We start from the raw sequence: 27,347 nt of genomic DNA, 5'->3' as shown, positions 1-27,347 counted from the left end.
CTCTGTGCTGGTTAGGCCTCAACTGGAGTATTGTGTCCAGTTCTGGGCATTGCATTTCAAGAAAGATGTGGAGAAATTGGAGAGGGTCCAGAGAAGAGCAACAAGAATGATTAAAGGTCTAGAGAACATGACCTATGCAGGAAGGCTGAAAGAATTGGATTTGTTTAGTTTGGAAAAGAGAAGACTGAGAGGGGACATGATAGCAGTTTTCAGGTATCTAAAAGGGTGTCATAAGGGGGAGGGAGAAAACTTGTTCATCTTAGCCTCTAAGGATAGAACAAGAAGCAATGGGCTTAAATTGCAGCAAGAGAGGTTTAGGTTGGACATTAGGAAAAAGTTCCTAACGGTCAGGGTGGTTAAACACTGCAATAAATTGCCTAGGGAGGTTGTGGAATCTCCATCTCTGGAGATATTTAAGAGTAGGTTAGATAAATGTCTATCAGGGATGGTCTAGACAGTATTTGGTCCTGCCATGAGGGCAGGGGACTGGACTCGATGACCTCTCGAGGTCCCTTCCAGTCCTAGAATCTATGAATCTATGAAACTGCAAATCAACTCTTGAACCTCAGGGATTCAGCTTCCCGACAGAACTTATGCAAAAGCCAAACAGGGCCACAGGAACCCAATTCCAGACAGAAATGATGGGCCAGATTTCAGCTGATATCACTCCATTGATGTCCATTTACACCTGCTGAAGACCTGGCCTTTTAATTTCTACATTACATTAGAAATGTTGGGGCAAATTAATCATTGGCACACCTCTGTTTAAGTGGATGGAGTGACACCAGGGATTTATTTGGTCTGGAGCCTTCATAGACTCATTAAAAATCAATTCGATTCTCGGCAGCGGAATTTTCTTGTGTTAGCAAAGGGAGAACTGTATTGTTCACTTAACTGGTGACTTAATGCCTTACATCATGTGGCCAAAAGTTACCATCCCTTCACGTATAATCCCCATACTGAACAGGTCAAAGGCAAGCAGCCTATCCACAAATGCATCATGGCCTGCAGCCATATTGTCTGCGAGTTGGATCTTGCAAGCTAGGCAGGACTGGAGTGAGCTAGTTTGCGTACTCACTGCAGAGTGGGTGGGTTAGTAGCCCGAGTGAAAGCAGCACCCAGTCTCAAGCCTTTACCCACAGCCGGGCCAGCTAGCTTGGCTTTAAAGCAACACCAAACTTGAGCCACAGGATTTTGTGTGTGTGGATGGGGTGGATGAGGGTGTTAGGGGCAACATCCAAGTAAGAGCCCGTGTTAATGCTGCAGTGAAGACAGCCCCTAAGTGGCTTGTCCACGTTCACACGGCACGTACTATGGCAGAACAGGGAACCAAAAATCATGTCTCCTGAGTCCTAGCCCAGTGGAACTTCATCCATCTCCTTCCACCCCGAATTATATTTCTTGTGTTGAGGTGAGTCCCAGCGGCCTGCCCCCGTTCTGTTCCCCCAGGGTCATTTAGGGGACATTGTGCAGCCTCTCTTCCTATAGTGCAGCTTGGGAGATGTACCAGGTCAAGCCAACTCTCCTCCCCAATGCAAAGGTTCTTCAGCATAGAGTAGAAAACCCCTGGCTTTCCCAGCTTCAGCCACAGCAGGTAGTCAACTCTATTAGCTCCTGGCACACCCACTGGGGACAAACTTTCGAAGGTGCCCAATTCCCTTTGGCAATTAATCAGAGAAAAGTATCAAATTGGTGCCTTTGACAATCTCCTCACTATGGTTATCTTAGCCAGCGGCTTTAGGAATAACTCATCTCCGGATCCAGGGCTAGGAAAGGACTCCAGTTTCAAAGCCCAGAAGCGTCTGTGCTAAAAACAATCTCTCCACCTCCACATGTCGGGACTGTGCTCCAGAGATTTTGCTACTTGAGAAAGCATATATTCAGCCTCATGTCGCCCCGTTGGGTTCTTTCAATCTGCATCCACAATCTTCAAACCTCTATTTCCTTAACACTGCCATATAAATCAGACGCGAGGCTCAGAAAAGGCAGCCTCATGTGTCCCCGTCAGTTGCTAGGGAGCCCAGCAGATGAGCAACAGATTAGATGAGCTCCCTTGAAGTTCTTTCATCTCGGGAGAGAGGCTGTAAAACGAGCAGAAAATTGTTTAAACCCCGACAATTTCATTGGATTCTGGGAAAGTCTCAGATGCAGATAAATCCCCATCAGCCAGCAATAGCACCAGATGCTGCTGCCAGTCCTGGCTCTAAGAAAGCAAATGGGCTTAGACGGAAACTCATCCTTTCCAAAGAAGTGGGGGGTGTTCATCCATGCAGCCGTGTAAATAACCAGGGTGTGATTTTTGCACTTCTCTTCTTAGAGGCACAATGCACAAAGTCCACAGCCCAGAGGAAGTGAGGGAGCAGCCCAACTACCCCAGAACTGGAAGGGAAGAACCCCACCTGGGCCCCGGATATGCTAGCCAGTGCTGCTGCGGCTTCACTGCTATTGTTATTCGAGCTAGCTAGATCAAAGCTAACTCAGGTCTGTCTCTCCACGATGCAGCCACATCTCTGATTGCAGTGTAGACAGTGTCACCATTCAAGTTAACTGCACCTGTATTTCCCCTCCATGGTCCAACAAGGACCTTCGCTCTTGGGTTTCCAGCTCCCTCAGGCGTTGCCTTTCTCAGGTGAAGAGCTGTGTCTCTCTCCCTTCTCACTGGGGTATTTCCAGCTGGGCCAGTTCCCGGCCTTCACTGTGTTATTCCCAGCAAAAGATGGTCTGCCTGAGCAGGCCTGCATCACTTCTCTCCTCAGAGATGGGACCAAGTGCAATTGCTACAGTTATAAGTTACCACAAAGTTCTTTCTGTGCAAGCCAATTTTATTCTGAAGGTAAAAGCACTATCAAGAAAGTGTGTTAAACACTAGAAAAGAACCTACACACCTGCTAGTAAACTTTTCTGAGATCACCCCCTGCTCCCTTCCACACTGGGTTAGTCCTTCAAACCCCACACAGGGCACAAGTTCAGAACTGCCTCAGCTCAGAACTAGCACCCAGTCTTATGCAGGGTGACCAGATGTCCCTATTTTATAGGGACAGTCCCAATATTTGAAGCTTTGTCTTATATAGGTGCCAATTACCCGCCACCCCCGATTTTTCACCGTTGTTATCTGGTCACCCTAGTCTTATGGTACTTAGTAAGCCAAAGTCCTTCCAACACTTCCTTAAGGTTTGGGGCCCTCTGTGGACCAGAGGTCCTGTCCATTTGCTGGATCAGAACGAGAGCCCTGAGTCCGTTCACCACCAAGTTCTTTTTTTTGTCAGCTGCTCTCTAGAGAATCCAATTTGAACCTCTGAAGAAACAGTGACTAGGTCACCAGCTCACCAATGGCAAAGCTACAGAGGGCTGATAACAGGAAGAATTATTTCAGCGAACCTCCTCCTCCTAGGGAAGTTACATACAATCTCACAATAACAAGCACACACACACACACACGCTCACACAATTGCATTTTGAATACAATGGGCCCCCCCCGGGTATTAAACTTGATTCAATAAGGTTTATCCAGGATATTGCAGATCTGTTGCAGGCAGATTCTGAAACAGCCCAGCCTGCCCAAGCTATCAGTGGGTGGCAGCGCCACTCAAAATTGCCATCGTTCTATTTGCTAGACCCCCTTCCACTCCCATCCTGGCATGCCCCCGGGGCTATCGCAAATAGTGGCTGCTTTACACAGTGCCTGCACTAAGGGAATTCTTTCCCTGATATCTCCTGGGCTTTCACACCTCTGGTATGCTTAGGGTGACCATAGATCCCCTTTTGTCCGGGACAGTCCCCTTTTTCAGCTCTGTCCTGGCCGTCTCTACTTTTTCACCAGAATTGGGCATTTGTCCTAGTTGCAAGGCAGAGCGGAGAGCTTCTACCGGAGGGGTAAGCGGGGAGCTCAGCTGAAGGCAGTATTGCCCGCCAGCAGGAGAGCGGAGAAATTTGCTGCTGGCAGGCAGCACTGCCTTCAGAGCTGACTGCCTGGGCGATGCAGAGGTTGGTGGGTCAGCCCCAGCCACGGGCAGCACGGGGCTCGGGCACTCAGCATCAGCCGCAGGTGGTGTGGCGCTCAGCAGATCAGCCCTGAGGTCTGTGGGTCAGCCCCAGCCCCAGCCCCAGCTACGGGCGGCTTGGGGCTCGGGCTCTCAGTCCCTGCCTCGGGCGGCATGAGGAGCAAGGCCGGCTCTGGCTTTTTTGCCGCCCCAGGCAAAAAAGCCGCCGGCTGCCCCCCCGCCCCTCCACGGGGGAGGGCGGCCGGAGCCCCGGGGGGAGAGCGGCGAGCTGACTCCGCTCTCCCCCCGGCGGCCTGGGGGAGGGCGGCCAGAGCCCTGGGAGGAGGGCGGTGAGCCCCCGCGGGAGCTCCGCTCTGCCCCCCGGCGGCCGGGGAGAGGGCGGCCGGAGCCCTGGGAGGAGGGCGGTGAGCCCTGGCGGGGGCTCGGCTCTCCCCCCAGTGGCCAGAGTGCAGGGGGCAGGGGGCAGGGCGGCGAGAGGGCGGCGAGCCCCAGCCAGGGCTTGCCGCTCTCCCCCCGGCGGCCGGGGGGAGGGCGCCAGGGGGAGGGTAGCGAGCCCGGCTGTAGCCCCGCTCTCCCCGGGGGCTGGAGCGCCACGCCGCCCCCCTCCAGGTGCCGCCCCAAGCACAAGATTGGTGGGCTGGTGCCTGGAGCCGGCCCTGATGAGGAGGGAGGCTCTGGCGAGCCCTGTGTGCAGGGTGGGCGGGGGCAGCTCAAGCGAGCCCCAGTCCGTCCCATTAAGAAATATGGTCGCCCTATTTGCTACAGCAATGTAGGGGGACTGCAACAGTGCCCCAGATCACACCCTCCGTTTCTAGCTAATAAAATCATTTGCCGTAAGGGGCCACTCCTGCTCCCACTGAAGGCTGGGGGAGGTTTGACATTCATTTCAGTGGTGGGGTGATCAGTCCAGAAAAGAACTTCTAATGACCATGGGGACTATTCACTATTTGGCGTATGCAATCCGGTCAAGTCAGGCCACAGCGTTCTTATCAACAATGTTCAAGGCACAAAGATCCCCAGGTTAGTATTCATTTCATGCAGATGTCTCTCAATATTCTAGCATCATACTGGGAGATTGGTAGTATTGTACCCAGCATCTGGCATTGGGAACAAAGCACAATTTCAACTGATTCTCATGCAAAAGAAAAACCAGATAAAACCTTCATCTACTGACGCCAGCATGGCTGATCCTTGTGTCTGCTTTACACAAGGGCCATGTGATCAGATTCCTTCAGAAGGCCATTCAACTTTTACTGGTACGATCAGACTTCAGTGTCAAACTTTCCCCTCTTCTCCAACAGAACTAACGCTCTTTAGAGCTTCTCATTCCACTGTTATATTCTGCTCTGTTATACTCATGTAAATCTGGAGTCAAGTGGTGGATTTACACCAGCATAGCTGAGCAGAGTTAGACCCCAAATCATCATCCTAAAACTTCGCCCTCAATCAACGGAGCTGCACGCTAAAAAGAGATTCAGGAGCTGGGGAACGCTAACCTAAAAACAGCGTTATAATCCTTCAGAGTAGCTTGCTTAACATCCCAGCACGATGACTTTGGTGGCCTGATGAATGATGCATATTCCATAAATTATCTGCCCTAAGTGCCTGTTATCCAGTGGCTCTGTTCCTGCCTTTGGGAAGGCTCAGGGAACATGGCTGAAGGTGGTTTTTAAGCCACCTTTGATATCTTATTACCCTGCTGCAAGTAAAAGCAGCCTTGGAGCTACTCTACCTTATGCTTTGCTTCACATGGTCCCATCAGCCCTGGAAGGCAGAAAATACCCAGAGTACTTCTGATCGGCCCCAACACCAGGCTCTGGGAGCAGGTCAGACATAGAGACCTGAAGGCAGCTCTACACTGGCTGTGAAGGCATTTGCAAAAGGGGATATTTTCAGGAGACTGTTTCTGACCCCTGCACACTGCCAGAGACGCAGGAGGCTTTAATAACACACAACCTCCTGCTTATATAGCACTTTTTGCCCATAGATCTCAAAGCACTTTACAGAGGTGGTCAGTATCATTATCCCTATTCCACAGAAACTGAGGCACAAAGAGGGGCCATGACCTGCCCAAGGTCACCCCAGCAGCAGAGCTCAGATCTCCTGAGTCCCAGTCCAGTGCTCTATCCCCTAGGCCACACTTAGCTGAAAGGTTAGTGTAAATGAGAATCAGACCATAAGGCTAAAATGCTCAGTCCAGTCCTGGCCTGAGCACAAGGCAGGCCTTGCTCTCCCCAGTCTGTGGACCACAATGGCTGGAGATAGGGTCAGGGGACCCATGCCTGCCCAGATCTCTTTGGGCGGCTCCAGTGGGCTTTTCCATGGGGCTGAGCTCTGTGTATCACCATCCTGCCGCTGTTTGTACCATGGAACCATACGGACTCCACTGCCTGGCGGCATTTCAGACCTGCAGAGCCTAGGGCTCAAGATATGCTCTAGCTTTGTGCACTATATTTAATGTCTGAGCGATACTTCCCTATTACCATTACACTGGGGAGGTCTTGGCTGCTTCGGAATATTGGTCTGACATCAAAGAGGCTTGCTATAGAATAGGGGTAGGCAACCTATGGCACGCGTGCCAAAGGCGACATGCAAGCTGATTTTCAGTGGCACTCACAGTGCCTGGGTCCTGGCCACCGTTCTGGGGGGCTCTGCATTTTAATTTAATTTTAAATGAAGCTTCTTAATGTTTAAAAACCTTACTTACTTTACATACAACAATAGTTTAGTTATATATTATAGACTTATAGAAAGAGACCTTCTAAAAACGTTAAAATGTATTACTGGCACGCGAAACCTTAAATCAGAGTGAATAAATGAAGACTCGGCACACCACTTCTGAAAGGTTGCCGACCCCTGCTATAGAAGTAGCTATATTTAAGGTGGTGCGTGTGTGGGAGGGGTTTTAAAGGTGCTACTATTAATTATTATTGGGTTTTGGGGGTTACCATAGTACCTATGAGCCCCAGTCATAAACCAAGATCCAATGGTGCATGGTGCTGTACGGCTCTGCAGGAAACTCTACCTTCCTGCATCGTGTCGTGGAGTCCAGTGCATATCTCTGTAGCCCCCATCCTAAGGGCTATTGTGTTACCCGGTGCTGGGGGAGCACTAGAGCAAAAGCAGTGCCTGCACTAGGACATGTTTGCTAAAATTTCCCTTCTTTCACAGGGGGCTGGAAGGGATGTTGAGAAGTCATCACACCCAGCCCCTCGCTGATTGTATGTTTTAGTTCTGAAAGGCTGGGCAGACATCCAGTGGTCGAAAGTAATGTGTCAATTGCACATTATCCTACACCTGCGTGCAGGAAAGAAAAGCATTGAATTCATATTGCAATTAAGCAGAAGCCTGCTGGACATGTGGCTGGATTCTCTCCCCTGTTTTCCTGCCACTTTGCAATGCTCAGGTGGTGCCCAGTGGCAAGAATCTGTCTCTAACTGGCTCGCTGAGATTTTCCCAGCATAGGAATGCCTGCATACTCCTACTGACCCCGCAGTCTGGTGTAGGAGCATGTTTGGGCGAGGGATAGAGCACACCTGAGCTTGGCCAGTTCTCAGCTGATGCCTGGTCCCTTGGGGACCATACTACCTAGTGTATTTTAGAGTAGCCTTTAGGCCTGACTTAGAGCAGCTAGACGGAATCAGGAAGTTACAGCTAGAGTGGTTGAAATAATGGATTTTTCTGTTTGCTGGCAATTAGAAACAGAAAAACAACAACCAACCACCGCCACCTGAGTGGGGGGGTTGTTTGGGGTTGAATGCAAAATGACATTTTCTGAAAAGTTGTGGCAAATCCAAAAGTGAAAAAAATAGTTTGGGGTCAAACTACATATTTTATTTTGACAAAATCATTTGGACAGTTTTTAAACATTTTTGATTTAAAAAAAATTAAAGAAAATTTTGAAACGGAAAGTCATTTTGAACTGAAAAATTCAAACCATTTGCTCTGTTCCAATTTTTCCCCCCGATCAAAATAATTTGGCAAAACCTGCAGGAATTCGTGAAATGTTTCCATGGTGTTGAATCTCCATTTTTCACCAAAAATAAGTTTTGGCTGAAAAATTTCACCTAACTCTAGTTATCACCAATTCCTTGACTGTCCCCTCCACTCCTGAGCTAAGTAGCTCTCTGCACAGTAAGGAACCTGGCTCAGGTTCTTTGACAACCCAAAGATTAAAAAGAAGTCCATGCATAGAAGACAATCTGAGTTAGAATTGAGCCACCAGTGTGAATGAGGGACCTGCTGAAATTTGCTCCCAGGCCTTAGGGTTAGGGTTTATTTCTGCCATGAGCGCCAGCACACTAAAATGTGTCTTTCTTTTCTAGGCCCCTTTGTGTGCAAGATGGTCCCCTTCATTCAGACCACCGCAGTTGTGGCCAGCACCCTTACCATGACATGCATTGCTGTAGAGAGGTACCAAGGAATAGTTCACCCACTGAAGATGAAGAGACAGTACACAAACAAGAGAACCTACAAAATGCTAGGTATGGCTGTGTATATATGTAGGGTAACTGGCAATGGGGCATGGAGTTTTGCACCTCTACAGTCTTGCAAACCCCAAATGTTCAAAGATCATGAGTCAGGCTCACCAAAAGCCATGAGATTGGCTTTCAAATCATGAAATTATGTACAAATAATAGATTTGAGGTTCTTTTTATTTGCCTTCTATTTATTTAAGGCTTTTTGAGCCTATAGGGTGCACTGAGGTCACCTTTTTGAAGCTTTCTACATAGCCATGAGGGCTAGAAACTTACTTTTTCTTTTTAAGAATGAAGGCTGAAATCATCACATATCCACTTGACTCCAGGAGCTGGAGCTTTAAGGAAAACAATAATCATCATGAGACTCATGACAAAATTATGAGAGTTGGCAATGCCATCTCTAGGACACGTTCAAATCCAGCCCGTGTTGGACAAACATAGGTGCACTCCCATGGAAGCTAATAAGGGAGCCTTCCCATTAACTTCCATGAGCATTGGCTTTGAGCCATTCTAGGTTGGTTGTTTTTTCTCCTTCATCAAAAATAAAAGTCATTCAGACTGAAAGCACATGGTTTCTTTTTGTGTCTGGCTAAACACAACACCTGATATTCCATCTCTGACACAAACACACCAGTGCATTACACAATTTAATCCTCACTATTTTCTTGAGTCCACTCTAAGAATCTGATTCTGCTCTCATTTACACCATCTTTACATCAGCATGATTTCAGTGGAGCTATTCCTGATCCCGCACCTGCTCCACCATGGAAGTGTGGGAAGAATCAAGTTTTATATTGCTGCTTTCAAGCTCTACAGCACTATAATGACAGTGAGACTGATTCATAGAATCATAGAATATCAGGGTTGGAAGGGACCTCTGGAGATTATCTAGTCCAACCCCCTGCTCAAAGCAGGACCAACCCCAACTAAATCATCCCAGCCAGGGCTTTGTCAAGCCGGGCCTTCAAAACGTCTAAGGATGGAGATTCCACCACCTCCCTAGGTAAGCCATTCCAGTGCTTCACCACCCTCCTAGTGAAATAGTGTTTCCTAATATCCAACCTAGACCTCCCCACTGCAAGTTGATTCTGATCCTCTTACTCACCCTGAATAGCAGCTTGTTCCATGAGTGGCCTCACTGAAATCAGTGCTGTAAGACTGTGGCCCACTGTGACAATCTGGTTTACTTTTGCTCTTAAAAACCATCGGTTTAAAAAAAAAAATGTCTCATGTCCCTGATGTGTGTTTTTTGTTTTAATTGGATACATTTGTCCTTTTCTCCCACTTGACTAGATACTTAACACCTTAAAATGCCCTTCGCTGATATTCTGCTTCATTATTTTCCTCTATTTTTATTGTCCTAAGGAGGGGAACTCTGGGCAGCACATCCTATCATCCTTCACCCTCCATATAAATATTTATAATGATTCATGCAGCTTTTTCTTGCTATGCGGTTGGCAAAATTAAAAACAAAACAAAACAGGATATTTTGTTGCATGGAGCCATTGAACCTCAGGTTCAATGATGAATGACACTTTGTCCTAAATTTATTATATAACTCTTATGTCTGGGCAGAATAGGCCACCGTGCCTTGGGTGATTTCAAATCAGATTGCACAAAAAGCACCGGGAGGACACAATCCATGGATAAACCTGCATGATTGGGATGGACTAGATGACTTGGTTTTAGAACTGGTCAAAAATTTTCCAACAGAACAGATACCACCTGCAGGAAGGTATCCGCTGGCAATGAAATTTCATCAAGGAAAAAGAATTGGAACGCAGCATTTTGGTGATGTCAGAGTAGAACGTTTTGATACTCAGGCTGTTCCATTTTGATTTCTCATTTCTAAATGACTTTTCGTTTGGAAATGTTCATTTATTTTTAAAATCAAAATCAGACCAAAACATTTTGATTTTCTGGGAACAGGATGTTCTGATCGACCCCAAGTGAACATTTTTCAAAAATTCAGGTGGGCAGAAAATTTCCCAAAAAAGATGTTTGGTTTTGTTCCAATTGAGAATGAAAACAAATCTTCATTTTTTGTGTGGAATGAAAATTCCATTTCCTACAGATCTCTACGTCGTGGGACTACACAAGAGGAATCCGCAAAAAGAAGAGGAGTACTTGTGGCACCTTAGAGACTAACAAATTTATTAGAGCATAAGCTTTCGTGGACTACAGCCCACTTCTTCGGATGCATACAGAGTGGAACATATATTGAGGAGATATATATATACACACATACAGAGAGCATAAACAGGTGGGAGTTGTCTTACCAACTCTGAGAGGCCAATTAAGTAAGAGAAAAAAACTTTTGAAGTGATAATCAAGATAGCCCAGTACAGACAGTTTGATAAGAAGTGTGAGAATACTTACAAGGGGAGATAGATTCAATGTTTGTAATGGCTCAGCCATTCCCAGTCCTTATTCAATCCTGAGTTGATTGTGTATCAATCTGTCTGTACTGGGCTATCTTGATTATCACTTCAAAAGTTTTTTTCTCTTACTTAATTGGCCTCTCAGAGTTGGTAAGACAACTCCCACCTGTTTATGCTCTCTGTATGTGTGTATATATATCTCCTCAATATATGTTCCACTCTGTATGCATCCGAAGAAGTGGGCTGTAGTCCACGAAAGCTTATGCTCTAATAAATTTGTTAGTCTCTAAGGTGCCACAAGTACTCCTGTTCTTTTTGCGGATACAGACTAACACGGCTGCTACTCTGAAACAAGAGGAATCCGTAGCTAATGCCACATTAAAAGGGGATATGTTGCAGAAGGAGACCTCACACAGGAAAGAGTCCAGCAGAATACCCCTCGGGCTACTGGGAGGAATGTACACAAGAGCAGCAACTCCCCCATTTGTTCATAGGGGACTCCCTCAGCACTACTCTATCCTGCTCTGGGGTGCTCCGTACTACTGATGAGTCTCTGCTGGGGGAAGGTGGTAGGTGCTCTCCTGGGGGAATGCAATGGTTCCTCCTGCCCAGGCAAAAGAGATTGTGTGTGTGTTGTGGAGGGGTGAGCAGGGCTTCCCCAGCCCACTTCCTAGTCCCTAAACACCCATTCATCAGCAGGCAAAAGATAGCCCAGCGGCACTGCAGTTATCTAGTGTGATTTTTGGCTTTACAGCATTCAGCAGCTTGGCTTACACAATGCTTGATCCTGCCTCCTCTGAATCAATGACAAAGTTCCCTTCAGCAGGGCAGGGTCGGGCTCACCATAAGAAGAACTTGTTGGTTTGGGACTTCCTGCATGCTTACGGGGTTTTCTGTTTCCTTCCCCTGCCTGCATAGAGGGCCAGCATACATAATTCTGAGAACTATGTCAATCCTCAAAACAGGGCTTAAGTGGGACTTCAGGGTGCTTAGTCCTCACGCTGGCTCTGCGCAGGGCAAAGTTCATCTTCCAAGAGAAAAAGAATCTGTATTACCTGTGAGTTTGTTAAAGGGAAAGAAAATCCTTCAGCCTGAGTTACACCATGCCAATGTGACCCCACTGATTTCAGTGGATGTAAAAGGGGGCAGGGTATCTCCCTTTGTTTGCATCCCATATCTGGCTTTGTGCTGGCTTCAGGCAATTTTTCTGAACGATCGATGAGTATTTAGCACTAGACAAAGGATGAGACAGAGAGCTCAAGAGGTGGGGAACTTTGTGAGCTCTTAAATCCCTCTGAAATGAAAACATAATCCAGTTTCCTGGCACTAAAATAATCTGTTGGGGTCTCAGAAACACACGCCCTCACAAAAGGCTGCGGGGAGACCTGGGTGAACTGCACAGGCTCTATTCATCTTATCTCAAACCCCACAGTGGGATGACATTTCTTGAACAGTTGTACAGCGGGTGCAATTAACAAGAAAATGCCCATTCACCACCCCCAGTAGTTACATCTAAGGTTTGATCCGACGCCCAATGAGGCCAGTGAAAAGGCTTTTGTTGACTTAATTGACATTTCCTCATACCCACACAGTTATTTCCCAATATAACTATATGGACTGTTGTGCAGATGAAACAATACAAAGTTAAGCAACATGGAGTGAGACACTTTTTTCCAGTCCTTTTTTAAAAGGTATCCAATATATTGGGCCAAATTGGGCCATGATGTACAGTAGCTCCAATGGTATAAATCAGGGCAAAACTCATATTTACAAACACAGTGACTTTCCCCATAACCAAAATTTCATTGCACGTGAAATTCACCCCTACGCAGAGGGCTAACGCAAGGTCTATGCAACTCTTACATCCCATTTGAACCATATTTTGAGCACTTAAATGGTGCATGACCCATAGTAGAATTTCAGCCTACAATCTTATTCTGCTGATTTATCAGTCTCCTTTACTCACACTGAGTAGTGGTTTTCTTTAGTATAGCTCCATTTAAATCAATGGCACTATTTCCAAGGCAAGATATTACTAAGCATGAGCAAGGGAGGCAGAATGAAAGCATCATGTGATTATTAGTTTGGAACAATTTCCTTACTCTGAACATTTGATTTCAAGTGAATAACATCTGGAGTTGGCTGGATCTGGAGACTGAAATACCTTTCATTTTAAATCAGGAAAGGTGTAAAGGATTAGATATTAGATTTTTAATCTGTAACTGATTCACCTTGACAACGAGTGAAGAATTCTCCGCAGAGAGAGGTAGAAACGCCGTGTGAGCCCTGCAGTTATGCATAATTAACAAAGTGAAAAAACAAGATGCTTCTTGATTCGCAAGCTCTCAGTTATTAGAAATCTAGAGCCTCCGCTCTTTCATTCTAGCCAATTCACTTGGCAAAAGTAAACACAGACAAATGCCTTGAGATAAATGTTGAAAAGTAACTGTCATAATTGAAAGAATTAATTCTTCCTTTCTTCTCTCTTTAAACAGGATTCGTGTGGACGATTGCAGTCATTGTTGGGTTGCCCATGCTGTACGTTCAGACTCTGGAGGTAAATGCCAGTCACCTATTCATGGAAGAGAATGCTCATCTGAAAACTGCCACCCAGTGTTATTGTTAGGGTATGCCCACCTGCAATAAAACATCCAGGGCTGGCCCGTGTCACCTGATGTGGGCTGTAGGGCTATGACATTGTAATGTAGACATTCATCTTGGGCTGGATATGTCCACACTGCAGCACCTGTAGGCATACAGAGCTAGCTTTGATCTAGCTGGTTTAAATAACAATAGCAGTAAAGCCATAGCAGCCTGGGCTAGCTGCTCGAATACACACCCTGGTGGGCTTGTATAGTCCGTCCTGCCGTTGTTCCACTGCTATGTTATTCGAGCTAGCTAGATCAAAGCTAGCTCAGATACGTCTACACGCACTGCAGTCACACCTCTGATTGCAGTGCAGACAGGCCCTATGAATCCTTGTGCAATAGTCTGATGGCTTCACTCGCAAAATTCTTTGACTGAGATCTTGCCACTAAGAAGCTTATGACAGTAGGATTGGCAGGCTGTATATGTAGCACTGTTATCAGATAGAGGGGCCTGATTCTCCTCTCCAGAGTAATCCCAGTGACTCCCGATTTACACTGGTGTGAGAGGAGAATCAGGCCCAGAATGAATAGTAAAATTTTCCAGGGGGAAATCAGCAGGTAGTTTCAAAGAATGATGCTTCTACTGGACGTGAGTCAAGCCACCAGTGCCCACGGGTTTGTCCCTGACACCAACTTTAATCACAGTTAATTGGGGTGTCTGAATACAAAACAACTGGGAACTCCTCTCCTTTCCCTCCTTTCCAATGTGTCATTGTAGAAGTGGGAATTATCCGTGCCCAGTGGCACTGCGCATTGCTGTTCTATATGACAAACAGAAGTAGCATGATTTAAGATATCAGTACTTAAAATCTCATTCTGCACTACATTTAATACAGCTTAGACAACGGGCCAGGTTCCCTGCAGTCATATATCAGTATAGCTTCGTTGTCTTAAATGGAGCTCCACCAATCTACACCAGCCAGTCCCTTAGCTTTGTTCTTCTAGGGTGAATCAGGAGGAGCTCCGAGGGTTGGACCCCAGCCTAACTGAGATCAGAAACTGATGCAGTTAAATCATTGTCAAGGTTCCCTCCCCACTCTGAACTTTAGGGTACAGATGTGGGGACCTACATGAAAGCCCTCTAAGCTTATTTCTACCAGCTTAGGTTAAATTTTAATACTCTGCCACCACCAAGTGCTTTAACAAGAAACAGGGAAAGGACCACTTGGAGTTCCTCTTCCCCCAAAATATCCCCCCCCCAAAGCTCTTACACCCCTTTCCTTGGGAAGGCTTGGTAATCCCCTCACCAATTAGTCCTGGTGAACATAGATCCAAATCCTTGAATCTTAAAACAATTAAAAATCAATCAGGTTATTAAAAGAAGAATTTTATTAAAAGAAAAGGTAAAATTCATCTATGTAAAATCAGGATGGAAAATAACTTTACAGGGTAATCAGATTCAAAGAGCCCAGAGGAACCCCCTCTAGCCTTAGGTTCAAAGTTACAGCAAACAGAGGTAAATCCTCTAGCAAAAGGAACATTTACAAGTTGAGAAAACAAAGATAAAACTAACACGCCTTGCCTGGCTGTTACTTACAAGTTTGAAATATGAGAGACTTGTGCAGAAAGATTTGGAGAACATGGATAGATGTCCAGTCCCTCTTAGTCCCAAGAGTGAACACACCAAAACAAAGAGCACAAACAAAAGCCTTTCTCCTCCCCCCCCCAGATTTTAAAGTATTTTCTTCCCTTATTGGTCCTTTGGGTCAGGCGTCAGCCAGGTTACCTGAGCTTCTTAACCCTTTACAGGTAAAAGGGTTTTGGTGCCTCTTTGCCATGAGGGATTTTATAGTATTGTATACAGGAGGGTTGTTACCCTTCCCTTTATAGTTATGACAATCATTATGGCAAATGTCAAGTGTGTAAAACTAGTGAGTTTTCATAGAGGTGATGAACCAATGAGCAGATATTTGGGTGAAATGGACAGTGTTACATTAGTTACATGCATAAAACATAATGGGAAAAAAATCCCATTAGCAGACAGAGAGAACTATATCTCAGCTGTGCAGCTTCACTGAAGGCATACTCCATTCCATACTTATACCAATGGACCAATGCCAATTTACAGCAGATGACGAGCTGGCCCAGAGTAATTTAAATGCCCTGCTAGGAGAAGAGCTTTGTGTATGTTCGAAAGCACATCTCTTTCACCAACAGAAGTTGGTCCAATAAAAGATAATACCTCACCCACCTTGTCTCTACTATGAGAATTAATTTTACAGATCTGAGTGCTTATTTAAATACCTTCCTGCCAGTAGCCTTTAAAAAAGAAGGTATTTACGTTTTCCAGACAGATAGCAAGGATGGGCATGAAATGAGTGATTAACTCCCATTCCCTCTGCAAAGCCAGTTTCTCTGCTGCATTTTGCATTGTTCCCTCTGCCTCTTTATAAGCATCGTATCTTAGCAATTAGGGGCTTCTTCAGCAGTAGCACATCAGTTTGTAAAGCAGCATCCTCACTGATAAACCATGTTATTCATTTTCCACTTTACATGGTCATCAATATATGCCTGTCTGAGTTGTATCTCACTATAACTCTACAGCAGACAGAACTATAAAACAGATACTCTAGTCTGTAACAGAAACTTCCAAGATGCAGTATGTAAGTAAAATTAAGTAGGGAGCCAGCAGAACTAAGCTATTGCTGTATTCATCAAGGGGTGCCATGCAAGGGATTTGACATTTAGAGCAGGGGAGACAGGGAAGGCAAGATTCCTGGGTCTATTTCCTGGTTCTTCTTGTGACTTTGAGCAAATCACTTGGCCCTGAAAATGATTCAAGGGCTGAAAAAAAAAAATACCTTCCAGCAAGAGACTTAAGGAACTCCGTCCGTTCAGTTTATGAACAAGCTCAAGAGTTGACTTGATTACAGTGTATAAATACCAACACTATAGGGCTCTTTAATCTAGTGGAGAATGGCATAGATAGAACAAGAATCCATGGCTGAAAGCCAAAGGCAGACAAATTCAAATTAGAAATAAGGCACATATTTTTAACAGTGCGTGTGAATAACCATTGGAACAAATGGAAAAGGTTCAAAAAAGGGCAACAAAGGTGCTCAAGGGTATGGAATGGCTTCCATACGAGGAGAGACTAAAAAGATTGGGGCTGTTCAGTTCAGAAAATAGAGGGGCAGATTAAAAAGGTCTATAAAATTATGAGTGGTGTGGAGAAAGTGAATAGGGAAATGTTATTTAACCCTTCACATAAACACAAGAACTAGGGTCACCCGATGAAATTAATAGGCAGCACATTTAATACAAATAATAGGAAGTACTTTTTCACACAATGCACAATTAACACCTGTGGAACTCCCTGCCTGGGGGGGAAGTTATGATGGCCAAAAGCATAACTGGGGTCAAAAAAGAACTAGATAAGTTCACAAATGATAGGTCCATCAATGGCTATCAGCCAAGATGGTCAAGGATCTAACCTCATGTTTGGGGAGACCATAAACCTCTGATTGCCAGAAGCCAGGAGGGGAAGACAGGTATGGATCTCTCCAAACTCCCCTGCTCTGTATACTTCCCCTGAAGTTTCACTGCCAGAGACAGGATACTAGTGGACCATTGGTCTGACCCTGTATGTCAGTTCTTATGTAAAGTGACAATTTAAATATAAGCAACAAAAATCTTTTAAATCTTGGTGTTTCTGGTTTGGGTTCAAATTTCAAGGTGTTGTTCTATCTATCTACCTACCTAGCTTGGGGTTTTATACCGTGGCCCATCACCATGGTATCTGAACATCTTCTACGTAAAATCAATATCAATAGCAAAGTCCACAGTGGACTACATAGTGTCTCTGGCACTCCTCCCCCTTCTTGGCTTTTTGTTGGTTTTAGATTTGATTCGTTTCCCCTTTTTTTATTTATTGTCAGTGTTGTGTCATTCTTGTTCACATTGATGTTTATTTTCTCTGCCACTCCCTATCTGATGCATTGATCATCTCCTGTAAGTCTCTGATCTTGTATCTTTCTCCACTCCACCCTCCCCCCCTTAGGTGAAATACGACTTTCTCTATAATATTCATCACGTCTGCTGCCTGGAGTCCTGGCATAACATTGAGCTGCGCCGAGCCTATGCAATCTTTATCCTGGTGGCCTTGTTTCTGGTCCCACTCACTGCCATGCTGATGCTCTACTCCCGGATAGGATACGAGCTGTGGATCAAGAAACGGATTGGAGACTCTTCAGTGCTGAATGCCCTGAGTCGCCACGAAATGGCTAAAATAACAAGGTGGGTGGCCGCCTGTCCTACTGGCTTTAAATGGCACAGAGATAGGGTATGTCTACACTACCCGCCAAATCGGCGGGCAGTGATCGATCCAGTGGGGATCGATTTATCGCGTCTAGTCTAGACATGATAAATCAACCCTCGAACGCTCTCCCGTTGACTCCTGCACTCCAGCGCCACAAGAGGCACAGGCAGAGTCAATGGGGAGCAGCAGCAGTCGACTCACCATGGTGAAGACACCGTGGTAAGTCGACCTAAGTACATCGACTTCAGCTACGTTATTCACATAGCTGAAGTTGCGTAACTTAGATCAATTCCCTCCACTAGGGTTACCATATGTCCTCTTTTTCCCGGACATGTCCGGCTTTTCGGCACTCAAACCCCCGTCCAGGGGGAATTGCCAAAAAGCCGAACATGTCCGGGAAAATGGCGGCTCTGCTCCTCCCCTGACTCTTCGGCTCTGTTTAAGAGCCGAGCTGCCCGAGCGCTATGGGCTTCAGGCAGCCCCCTTGCCTCCGGACCCCAGCCGCCGGCCGGGCACTTCCCCTCCCGGGCTCCGGTGGGGCACGGTCCGGAGGCATGGGGGCTGCCCGAAACCGGTAGCGCTGGGGCAGCTCGGCTCTTAAACAGAGCCGAAGAGTCAGGGGAGGAGCAGAGCCTCCAGCCGCGGCGGCTCTGCTCCTCCCCGACTCTTCGGCTCTGTTTAAGAGGCGAGCTGCCCGAGCACTATGGGCTTCAGGCAGCCCCCTTGCCTCCGGACCCCAGCCGCCGGGCGGGCACTTCCCCTCCCGGGCTCCGGCGGCGCAGGGTCCGGAGGCATGGGGGCTGCCCGAAGCCGGTAGCGCTCGGGCAGGCCGGCTCTTAAACAGAGCCGAAGAGTCAGCGGAGGAGCAGAGCCGCGGAGGCTCTGCTCCTCCGCTGACTCTTCGGCTCTGTTTAAGAGCCGGGCATGGGGGCTGCCCGAAGCCCGTAGCGCTCAGGCAGCCCGGCTCTGTTTAAGAGCCGGGCTGCCCGAGCGCTACCGGCTTCGGGCAGCCCCCATGCCTCCGGACCCTGCGCCGCTGGAGCCCGGGAGGGGAAGTGTCCGGCTGGGGGCGCAGGGTCCGGAGGCAAGGGGGCTGCCTGAAGCCCAAGTGCTACCAGCTTCACGGTTTGCCGGGCAGCCTCCAGACCCTGCGCCCCCGGCTGGGCGCTTCCCCTCCCGGGCTCCAGCTGCGCTGGGCAAGCGCTGGCCGGGGGCGCAGGGTCTGGGGGCTGCCCGGCAAACCGTGAAGCCGGTAGCGCTCGGGCAGCCCTTTCCCCGGGGCTGGGAGTAGGAGGGAGGAGGGGCGGAGTTAGGGCGGGGAAGGGGCGGAGTGGGGTGGGGCTGGGGTGGGGAAATGGGCGGGGCCAGGGCCCGTGGAGGGTCCTCTTTTTTTATTTAATAGATATGGTAACCCTACCCTCCACCCCACCCCACCCCAGTGTAGACAAGGGCATAGGGTTGCCAACTTTGGTTGGATGAATTCCTGGTTTCATCACATAGCTTCATCTTTAATTAAAGATTCATCTTTAATACCTAGAGACTCCAGGACAATCCTGGAGGCTTGGCAGCCCTAGACCAGAGGACAAGCATCACAGCTTAAGCATGCATGCGAGAACTAGTAGGCAATGTTGGCAAGTGGTTAGAAGAGAGGACTAGTCATCTGGACTCCTGGGTTCTATTAATTGTTTATTGACTTACTGTAGAACCTTGGGCAAGACCTGTAGGGCTGATCCAACACACACTGAAGTCAATGAGAACTCTTCCCATTGACTTCAGTAAGTGTAGGATCAGACCTTTCATTCCCGTAGTACCTAGAAGCTCCAGTCCTGGGTCAGGACCCCATTGTGCTGGGTGCTGTACAAACACAGAACAAAAAGAACTCACAATCTAAGGAGTCGCTCTATGGTTCAGTTTCTCTCTCCGTTGCATAGGCCTGCCACTTAACTCCCATGGCTGTTGAGAAGCTCAACCCAAAGAACCTTCCCCAGAATTTTGGCTGCCGTTTGTACTACACCTGTGAAATTCTTTTAGGAGGTCAGATTCCCACTCCCACCCTTTTCCCAGGAGACCTACAGAGTGATGCTCAAAGGGAGAGGCATGAAAGCGGCACAGTCAAATGGAGAGCATATAGTCATGGGCACTACTAGTGGGCACTGATGCACCATAGAGGCCTATTCGGCTAACCCTGAAGAAACAAAGGGAGAAGCAAAGAGCTGTCAGAGGGAGGGAGGAAATTTGGAGTGTCCCAAGAAGGAAATATCCGGAGCCTGGGAAGCCTCTATGGATTCAGCAATTCTGTTGAGGCCCAAATAAACACCTTGTCCTGATTCTCCTCCGACACCCGTTTTGCATCCGTGTAACTCCATTCGCTTCCGTGGATACCTCCAGATTTACATCAGAGTCAGTGAGAGCAGAATTGGGCCTCTGAGCTTTCTGGGTGCTTATCCAACTGGAAGCAAAGTTGTAAACCTTTTAGGCATTATCCAACCCCTCTAGAAATTATATCAATTTCCTGGCAGATGAAAAAAATGTTAAGCAGGCTGGTATAATGGTCATAAAGTGGTTGTGATGCAGTCAGAAGAATTTCCATACTAGTAAACCAGTGTTCAATCTACTTCAGAATTCTGACTCTGACAATGGCCGGTATTAGCTGCTTCAGAGGCCTTGTGGCAATGAGTTCCATGGGTTAATTTTGCATTGTGTAGGAAAAAAGTGTTTCCTTTTATCGGATTGGTAGGTTTTTTTTTATTGCCACCTTTCAATTTCATTTACCATCCTCTTGTCCTTTATCAGGAATGTGAATGCTTTACAGTGAATGCTTTTTACTCTTCTAGCATCTGAATGCAACTAGCCTATTTCTCTCAGTACAAATGATCAGGTGCTGAATTTCTGCTTGCCTCCTGCTATAAATGTCTCCTTGTCAGCTCTCGCTCTCTGTCTCAAACGGCTTCCTCCAGGAAGAAGAAACGAGCCGTGATGATGATGGTTATTGTAGTGCTGTTCTTCGCTGCGTGCTGGGCACCTTTTCACGTTGTCCACATGTTGTTTGAATACAGTGAGTAGATATAAATTGAACTGATAAAAGAGTGTGTGTGTGTGAGAGAGAAAGAGATCCTAAAATTCCTGAAATGACCAATACAAATAAAACAAGAGACATTCCCTTGAGAGAGTAGCTTTGCTGCCATTTCAGAATAGTCCATTAGCAGCAATATATGCTTAGCTCTTCTAGTCGTTCTTCATAACTGCATTGCTTAAGCCCCTTGATTTTTTTTCTTAATGGTCTTCTCTGAACTCGTCTGTTTGTCCATATCTTTCCGATACCACATTGTCCAGAACTGACTGCAGTATTGCAGGCATTGGAGATGATAGCTAAGGGATAGTGTACACAAGGAAACTATTCTGCAAAAACTATTCCCAAATAACTCCCTATAAGGACACTATATTCTGGAATCACTTTATTCCAGTGTAATTACTGCATTTCCAAAAAGCAGTAATTATTCTGGAATAAAATCCCTTTAGGCTCAAGAGAAGGAGCAATCAAGTCTCTTTATGGAGTAATGACAGCTGGGAGGCTACTGCCCAAGGCTCTAGGCTGCATGCCAGGTTAGAGCTATGCTGTGTGGACTGAGGGGTTCCCTGATGCAAACACATGGCTAGGATATGGGCAGCAAACTCTGTGTTGGAGCAGAAAGCCTGGGGATGGAGTTGTGAATGTGGCTCTGAGAGGAAGCAGAGAGACAGAGATTCTTGGGCACAGAGCTCATTAAAGTGGCAGACTTGGGAACTTCTGAGCAAGGAAACTGTCTACTGTTGTTTCAGAGTAGCAGCCGTGTTAGTCTGTATCCGCAAAAAGAACAGGAGTACTTGTGGCACCTTAGAGACTAACAAATTTCCAGGGAGATAGGACTTGGTGTTGTCTGGTTTATTTACAAAAAATGTACACAAAGAGTAGACCTGACTTGCAGTAGCAATTTCTCAACCTAATGGAAACAATCCTACAAAGTCCTGAACTTTAGCTAACAGCTTGGGCCAGAGGGGAAACACTATTATCTAAATTGAGTAGAATGCCTGATCCATTTGTTTTTGCCTGGCATATGACTTTGAGGACAGCCAAGAGCACCCACTGTTTTGGAGTTACCTGCATTACTCCTTGTATTTAGACATGAGCTTGTCCAAAAACCTAATTCCAAATAGCCTTATGCTCTTTGGGTGGCCTGAAATCTAAATCCATTTGCAAATGTTCCAGTTTCTATAATGGGCGGGACCCATACACTGAAGCCAAGATCAAACCAGATCCAAATTTTACAGCTTGAGTCCAACTCCAATTAGGGGAGGTCTCCAGACAGAGTGGCCCTTTTGCTCTCTTAAAAAAACAACAATACTGCTATGGCTAAGGACTAAATACACCAATTACACCCACACACTCTAGCTTCTCAGCAGAATTCAACATAAGAATTGAATGCATCGGATGAATGAATATGATGGATCATTTCTGCTCTGAGGTCCACCATCCTAAATTCAAAGTAATTTCCCCTCCCCACACCCCTGCCATCAGTGGTGTTATTCTGGCTTTGTGCGGACGAGAATGAGATCTGAATCTGGCCCAGGTTTACAAGTAATTGAAAGCAGTAAATCACAGAACAACGAGCCAGATGGTGTAAATCAGTGTAGCTTCACTGAAGAAAATGCAGCTATGCCAGAAGAGGAGGAACTGGCCTGATATTTGCCAAACTTGTCTTTCCGCATGCACAGCTGAGTTCTCCTTCCATCCCCTTGGGGATGTTGAACATTATAAAAGAGAAGATTCTCAGATAGCTGGCAAAAGAGGCTGCCTTGCCTCAGAACAGCATGTAATTCACTGATTAGTACAATGTGACCATAGACAGCTCCTCAAAATCCTGCCAACTCAACAAGGTCTCACTCCACACATGAATGATCAGAACGTCAGCTGACAGCCTCTGTTACACAAAAGGCATTCCAATTCATAAATGCAGCCTATCTCCATATATAAAAAAAATGTATTCAGGCACATTAGTCAGTCTGTGGTGGCAAGGCAGCGATGGGTGGTTTTGTAACAATACCCATACATGCTGTGTTATTAAAGTTACTTGAAAAAGTGGCTTGAACTTAGGGATGGAAGCTAGGGAGTTTCCTGCAGTCTAATACTAGTTCTGCCACCGATTCACTGCATAGCCCTAGTCAAGTTCTGCAACTTCTCTGCCTCATTTTCTCTAGCTGTAATACTGTGATAACATTTTCCCATTGTAAGTGGGGTGTTGTGGAGATTAACTGGGTTGAAATTAACACTATGCAGACAGGCAGCACAGTCCTATTTTGAGGGATTCAGTGGGACTTCAGTAGAGGATAGGCCAGCTCTTAACAGCCCTGCCATAAACACTCCCTGGAAGGTCCAGTTGTGATGCAAGTAGTGTTGTGATCAAGGGGGGGGGAGGGGGAAGCAACATTTTCCCAATTTAGCCCACAATATGTTTGGCTGGGCCTGTGATCAGTTTCCCAGTTCTCTTCAAATACCAGCATTCCCCACCTCAGCACAGTACAGACATAGGGCCTGATCCTGTAAACCTTTACTCAAATGAGAAGCTCAGCTAGTGTCAATGGGACAACACATACATGTAAGGGCTCTAGCCCTTGTTGGTACACCACCTCTCCTAAAAACTAGATCAAAGTTAGGATTGGCCAAAAATTTAGCAACAAGCCTAGTTTTCAGCAGAAAATTGGGTTTCTGACTAAACAAAAGCAAGGAGTCCTTGTGGCACCTTAGAGACTAACAAATTTATTTGGTCATAAGCTTTCATGGGCTAAAACCCACTTCATCAGATGCATGGAATGGAAAATACAGTAGGCAGGTATAAATACACAGCACATGAAAAAATGGGAGTTGCCTTACCAAGTGGGGGGGTCAGTGCCAACGAGGCCAATTCAATCAGGGTGGATGTGGCCCATTTACAACAGTTGACAAGAAGGTGTGACTATCAACAGAGGAAAAATTATTTTTTGTAGGGACCCAGCCACTCCCAGTCTTTATTCAGGCCTAATTTGATGGTGTTAAGTTTGCAAATTAATTCCAGTTCTGCAGTTTCACGTTGGAGTCTGCTTTTGAAGTTTTTTTGTTGAAGAATGGCGACGTTTACGTCTGTTATTGAATGTCCAGGGAGACTGAAGTGTTCTCCTACTGGTTTTTGAATGTTACACTTCTTGATGTCTGATTTGTGTCCATTTATTTTTTTGCATAGAGACTGTCCGGTTTGGGCAATGTACATGGCAGAGGGGCATTGCTAGCACATGATGGCATATATCACATTGGTAGACTTCAACGAGAAACAGCAGAACTGGAATTAATTTGCAAACTTGACACCATCAAATTAGGCCTGAATAAAGACTGGAAGTGACTGGGTCACTACAAAAAATAAGTTTCCCTCCATGCATCTGATGAAGTGGGTTTTAGCCCATGAAAGCTTATGCTCAAATAAATGTGTTAGTCTCTAAGGTGGCACAAGGACTCCTCATTGTTTTTACTGATACAGACTAACACGGCTACCCCTCTGTAACCTGACTAAACTAAGTCCTGTCTGTAAGTACTGCATAGGCCTCATGTTGGCCTCTTGCACAGGGGTGAGCTTCAACCTACTTGCAGTGGGAGCATGTTGAAGGACTGGAGACGAGACTGGTGAATGATAAGGCAAGGGAGCATGTAGTGTAGCAAACAGAAAGATGTGGTCCTAATAGATAAGACCCTCTGGTTGGTTCTTTCTAATCCATTCCCTTGCTCCCCAGATAACCTGGAGGAAAGCTACGATGATGTCACCGTAAAGATAATCTTTGCCATCGTCCAAGCCGTTGGGTTCTTTAACTCTTTCAACAACCCCGTGGTCTACACTTTTATGAACGAGAACTTCAAGAAGAGCTTTGTGGCTATTCTCTTCTGCAGCTTGCGGAGCCCCGAGCCAGCCGACAAGCAGGAGAGCCAGCAGCTGGAAAGGACCAAAATGGGACCCTCGAACTGTGGCATCAGGAAGGAGGGCAGAAGCTTGCACAGCCACCTGAGTGCAGAGAACCTGGAACTGAGACTCTGTGAGCGGGTGCCGTCAGCGAAGCTGGAGTCAGTGCTTTCAGTGGCGGTCGTTACCTACCCCATGGTGAGCGCCCATAAGGAGATACTGCCCACTGGACAGTCAGCGTGATCGCACACTGTGCTTCATGGACCAGAATAACTTTGCTTTAGGGAGCAGTATCCAGTATGCAGCTCAAAGTAGTATCCAGTTCAATGAGAACCAGCAACACTGAGTGCTTTACTGTTTCCAGGGTTCTGTTTAGTCATTGGTTTCTATATTTCACTCTAATTTCTGGCTGCCCAACTCTCCAACTCAAATGTAACCTGTGGAATATGGGACCAGGTATGGACGGATTTCAGAGGATAAAAGGCTGCCAGTTTTCCAAATGGATGGGAAGAGAGGGAGGTAGAATGTTCCTTTTTTAATTATTGTTGTTTTATTCATCTTCCTTCTTGAGCTGATGGTTCCATCCAATCCCAAAGAAATCAGGTTAATTGGGGCTGGACCAACAAGGCTTTGAGCACCTTTGGCTCCTTGTCTTTAGTAGGTGTTGAAGGTGCTTTGCACCTTGCAGGATCAGACACACACACCCGTAAATTAGAAGCTGGAAATGCATGAACTATGTAAACCTAGTTTTAGGAACCATCTGCTCTCGCCTGACTCACAGACATGGGGCTGGGGGTTAGCATGCTCTATGCAGAGGGCCTCTTTCATGGACTTTGCTCAGGAGTACACGCTGCTAACAGCTGCCTGAGCTGACAAAACAATGTTGCATCCCATGGAGCCTGCTGCTGCTCTCACACAGATCTGACACCAGTGTGTGGAGCTGGGCAGGAAACAGTTTCTCCAGCCCAGGCGTGTTTCTGAGATTTCGAAATTTTTTCCCATTCCGAAAAGTCAAAATTTCCAAAATTTTCACGAATAAAAAAAATCTAAAAAAATTAATAAATTCAGATTGGAACCGTTGAAATATTTTGTTGTGATCATTTTTCCCCTAACAATAAAAATACTTGATGATTTAGCTAATAACAAATTTAACTAAAATTTCACACGCACAAAAAAAAGCCTTTTTGAACCAGAAAATGAAAACTTTCCTTGTCAAAACAGGACTTTCCAACCATTTTGGAAATACAATTCACAAATGTTTTGAAATGGGAGATTCCTCAGCAGCGACCCTTTCCCGTGCACTGCTTCAGTTTTGACGAATCAGCATTGTCAAACAAAAAGGTTTTGGCTGAAAATTCCTGACCAGCTCTACAGATGTTGCCCCATTGACTTCAGCGAAGTTACTTCTCATTGCCACCAGGATGAAAGCAGACTAAGGCCCCATAATTCTGAATGCCCGTGAGGCTGTTCTGAAACAATAGGGAATGACCAGTTTGCCATATCAGCACAGACATTCATCATGTGCCAGGAGGAAAGGCTGATGTCTGTTTTATACTGGAAGCTACTCTTCTAGTGCATATTGCTGCTGCACTTGCCTGCGTACTCTAAAGTCAATAATGTACCTGCCTCGCATTGCTACATAGTAATTACTGGTTTGAGGTGGGTTTTAAGTGTATTGAGATCTTTTCCTTATTGTGAACATTCACTAGCATCCATGCCTCTTACTGTTGTAAAGCCTTTTCTTTCCAATGAGAAGAAAAACTTGCTTTTGAAATGCTACATGGAATTGGCCCCTGAAGTAAAAGTTTACACATCTTTGAGGCTTTTTTTGTTTGTTTGTTTGTTAGGTCAATTGTTATTCTGGGTTCTATGTCAGTTACATGTTTGCAGAATAAACTGATGACTGAGAACACCAGCACCGGCCATGTAGACTATTTCATGGGTAGATCTCAAAGGACTTTAACGGAGGTGCGTCAGTGTAATTTTCCTGATTTTACGGTTGCAGGGAGTTATGGAAGGAGGAAATGAAACACAGGGTGTTTGGGACATTTAAAATGATGGATGTCAAGGAACAATCCTTGCTACCTCACCCCTTCACAAGGAACTTTCACTAAGGAAAGAACCATCAAAAAAAAAATCAGACAGAGAAAAAAATCCAGTATGGATTAAATGTTATATGTCTTGTGGTAGTAACTAGGAATCCCAGTCATGGACCAGGACCACACTGTGCAAGGCACTGTACAAACACAGAATAAAAAGGTGGTCCCTCCCCTAAAGAACTTACAGTACGTAAATATGTATTCAGAGGTGATGTATAAAATGACAGGTGGATTAGGCCACCTTAGGGTGGGGAACTGTTACCACAAGGGGCCAGAAGAAGGTGGCTATCGAAGTAGGAAATGCCCTACTTTAACTCCCACCTTCTAACACCTTTCTGGTAGCTGCTTTTCCTGCTGTCTCCTGCTTTTATTCTTGTCCCTTTGGGACAGAGTTTCACAAGCTCAGTTCCCATTTAGGGTACCTCTACACTGCAATAAAAGACCCACTGCATGGCCACAGTGGGCCTAGACTCAGGCTCCGAGGTCTTGGGCTGTGGGACTAAAATTTGCAGTGTAGACA

The 27,347-nt window shown here is 46.1% G+C and overlaps 1 protein-coding gene across 1 annotated transcript in view; it reads left to right on the top strand.

The window, feature by feature from the left end:
* Positions 1-26,598, top strand: part of LOC128832053 (pyroglutamylated RF-amide peptide receptor-like) — a 98,884-nt gene extending 72,286 nt beyond the window's left edge. The window contains exons 2-6 of the mRNA XM_054019097.1: positions 8,327-8,485; positions 13,359-13,420; positions 17,512-17,747; positions 20,727-20,824; positions 24,565-26,598. Coding sequence (XP_053875072.1) covers positions 8,327-8,485; positions 13,359-13,420; positions 17,512-17,747; positions 20,727-20,824; positions 24,565-24,971 — 962 coding nt within the window. The 3' untranslated portion in view covers positions 24,972-26,598. The remainder of the gene's footprint in view (positions 1-8,326; positions 8,486-13,358; positions 13,421-17,511; positions 17,748-20,726; positions 20,825-24,564) is intronic.
* The last annotated feature ends 749 nt before the right edge of the window (positions 26,599-27,347 follow it).

This window comes from Malaclemys terrapin, chromosome 2 (assembly GCF_027887155.1).
Source record: "Malaclemys terrapin pileata isolate rMalTer1 chromosome 2, rMalTer1.hap1, whole genome shotgun sequence".
Lineage (NCBI taxonomy): Eukaryota > Metazoa > Chordata > Testudines > Emydidae > Malaclemys > Malaclemys terrapin.
The sequence above is the reverse complement of the archived record's forward strand: the minus strand, read 5'-3'. Positions and strand labels throughout refer to the sequence as shown.